Source organism: Sturnira hondurensis, unplaced genomic scaffold, assembly GCF_014824575.4.
Source record: "Sturnira hondurensis isolate 20B ecotype Veracruz unplaced genomic scaffold, ASM1482457v3 Scaffold0024003, whole genome shotgun sequence".
Taxonomy (NCBI): Eukaryota; Metazoa; Chordata; class Mammalia; order Chiroptera; family Phyllostomidae; genus Sturnira; species Sturnira hondurensis.
In genome coordinates this window covers 1-2,614 of record NW_028096634.1, presented here as the reverse complement: position 1 = coordinate 2,614, position 2,614 = coordinate 1, and the positions used below count along the sequence as shown (strand labels likewise).

Sequence of the window (2,614 nt, the reverse complement as noted above, 5' to 3'; positions counted from 1 at the left end):
AACTTTTCATAAAAACATAATTAAGCAAATCTTGTATAACATAAACAGGAAACATAATTAAGCAAATCTTGGATAACATCAAGAATCATCACATGTATTCCACTCTCCATCAATTCCCTGTAAATCAACTATTCTCACTCCTGAAACTGAATGCCCCATCTTCCACCTCCCTTCTCCTTCATACAAAGATGTCATCTATACCTATTGTTGCTTCACTGTCTTGGGAATTTTCATAATATCATGTCAATGTGAACACTCCATACACATATTTTAAAATTTGTCTTTCTCCTGTTAGTAAAAAATAATGAATCTTGGAACCCAAAGATGGAAAAGAAAAAGAAAATGCAATAGTATTGCCTCCCCTAATGTTAACTTTAATGTTAATTAAACTTTAATTTAATGTTGAACCATTTCCTTTTATCATTCCCCAAGAAATGCATAGGCAATGTTGTGGGAGAACTATATACCATTTTAGAAATAAGAAAGAACACCTGCATTTTACAAAAATAAAATTAGGACTTAAGTGAATCAGAAGCAGACTCTTGATAAGTAAGCACTAAATGAAAATACACTGAAGAATATATTTAAAATCTTATAAAAAGCCATTGCAACAGATTTTTAATTAAAATTAGAATACCTTTGTGACATTGGAATAAGATTAGGTACCCTGCCATTAACTAAATACCTCTGTACACTCTTATCAGAAACACATTATCAGATATACATTATGGTACCAGAAGGGCAACTGTTGTCTTTGTAGATTGTAAAAGTTTGAATAGAGAAAAAGAAAGAAATGCTTATTCTAAATAGCAAAATAGAAAATGTATATAAAGAGCAACAAAAAATACATATTTACACAGACTATTGTGGTGTGCTAGGAAAGTTCTCAGAGGTTTATTTAACAGAGTAATAACCTCTTTTTTGTTGTTTCTTTGTTTTCAGAAATATATCAAAATGTTCAGAAAATAGATATTTATACAGAAACCTGTGAGAGTACAATAAAGAAAATATAAGAATAATTACTTAATATATGCCTAACATAAAACAGAATTTTAAAAAGTACTTTGTTTCTCTACACTACAAAGTCATCTTTCTCTAAAAAAAAGGCAGCAATGATTTTTTTAGATTTATGTATTTTTAGAGAAAGTGAAAGGGAGGGAGAAAGAGAGGAAGAGAAATATTTATGTGTGAGAGAAACATCAGTTGGTTACCTCTTATACACACCTCAACTGGGGACTGGACTACAGCCTGGGCATGGGCCCTGACCAGAATGGAACCCTCGTCCTTTTGCTTAGTGGGACTATGCCCAACCAACTGAGCACAACCAGTCAGGGCAGCAATGATTTTTTTTAAAAAGTAGTGTGGCTCAGTGGATTGGGTGCTGTCTGAGAACCAAAGGGTTGACAGTTCAGTTCCCAGTCAGGGCACATGCCTGGGTTTTGAACCAGGTCCCCAGTAGGGGGCACAGGAGAGGCAACCACACCTGGATGTTTCTTTCCCTTTCTCCCTCCCTTCCCCTCTCTCTATAAATAAAATCTTTAGAAAGAAAAAGAAAAAGAGAGACTCTCAAAAGAAATAGAAAAGAAGTTAGTTGCCAGAAGGTAGTCAGATTGGAGGGAGGAGTGGGAGAATGGGTGAAGTGGTGAGGGAACTAAGAAGCACAAATAGGTAGTTACAGAATAGTCATGGGGATGTAAAGTACAGTATAGGAAATGGAGTAGCCAAAGAACTTATATACATGATCCATTAACAGTGGTGCAGTTTTGTCTGAGGAAATAGGGGGTACTGGATGGAGAAGGGCAAAGGGAAAAAACCAGGACAACAGTAATAGCATAATCAATAAAATATAATTGAAAAAAGAAAACAAATAAAAAATAAAGTGTGTGTGCATGTCTGTGTTTCTTTGTTGCTGGCATGACTTCCTTATTTCTTCATCTATTTTACAGCTACAACACAGTATATCATTAAAAAAGGAAAATAATGAGAAATTACACAGAAGTAACAGAGTTTATTCTTCTTGGATTGACTAATGATCCAAAGTGGCAGGTTGTACTTTTCACATTTCTTCTCACTAACTACATGCTGAGTGTAACCGGGAACCTCATCATTATCATCCTCACCCTTTCAGATCTCCATCTACAGACTCCAATGTATTTCTTCCTTCGAAATTTCTCAGCTCTAGAAATATTATTTACGTCAGTCTGCATTCCCAGATTCCTTGTTACTATTGTGACTGGGGACAGAACTATTTCCTATAATGATTGTGTGGCACAGCTTTTTTTTTTCATTTTGTTTGGGGTGACAGAATTTTACTTTCTGGCTGCCATGTCCTATGACCGCTACGTGGCCATCTGCAAGCCCCTGCATTACACCACCATCATGAGCAGCAGGGTCTGCATCCTTCTCATCTTTAGCTCCTGGTTTATGGGATTGCTGATCATTTGCCCACCAATAACTCTGATACTGCAATTGGATTTCTGTGCCTCCAATATAATTGATCATTTTCTCTGTGACTCTTCCCCAGTTCTGCAGCTTTCTTGCACAAACACTCACTTTCTAGAGCTCATGGCATTTATTTTAGCTGTTGTAACAATCATGGTCTCCTTAACACTAG

General features: G+C 36.0%; 1 protein-coding gene across 1 annotated transcript; it reads left to right on the top strand.

The window, feature by feature from the left end:
• Window positions 1-1,980: 1,980 nt before the first annotated feature.
• LOC118981334 (olfactory receptor 6C75-like) lies at window positions 1,981-2,607 on the top strand (the record flags this gene model as incomplete). The annotated part of the gene is made up of 1 exon (XM_037038023.1): window positions 1,981-2,607. A coding segment is annotated over exon 1 (627 nt), but the record flags the coding sequence as incomplete, so codon positions are not given.
• Window positions 2,608-2,614: the final 7 nt, after the last annotated feature.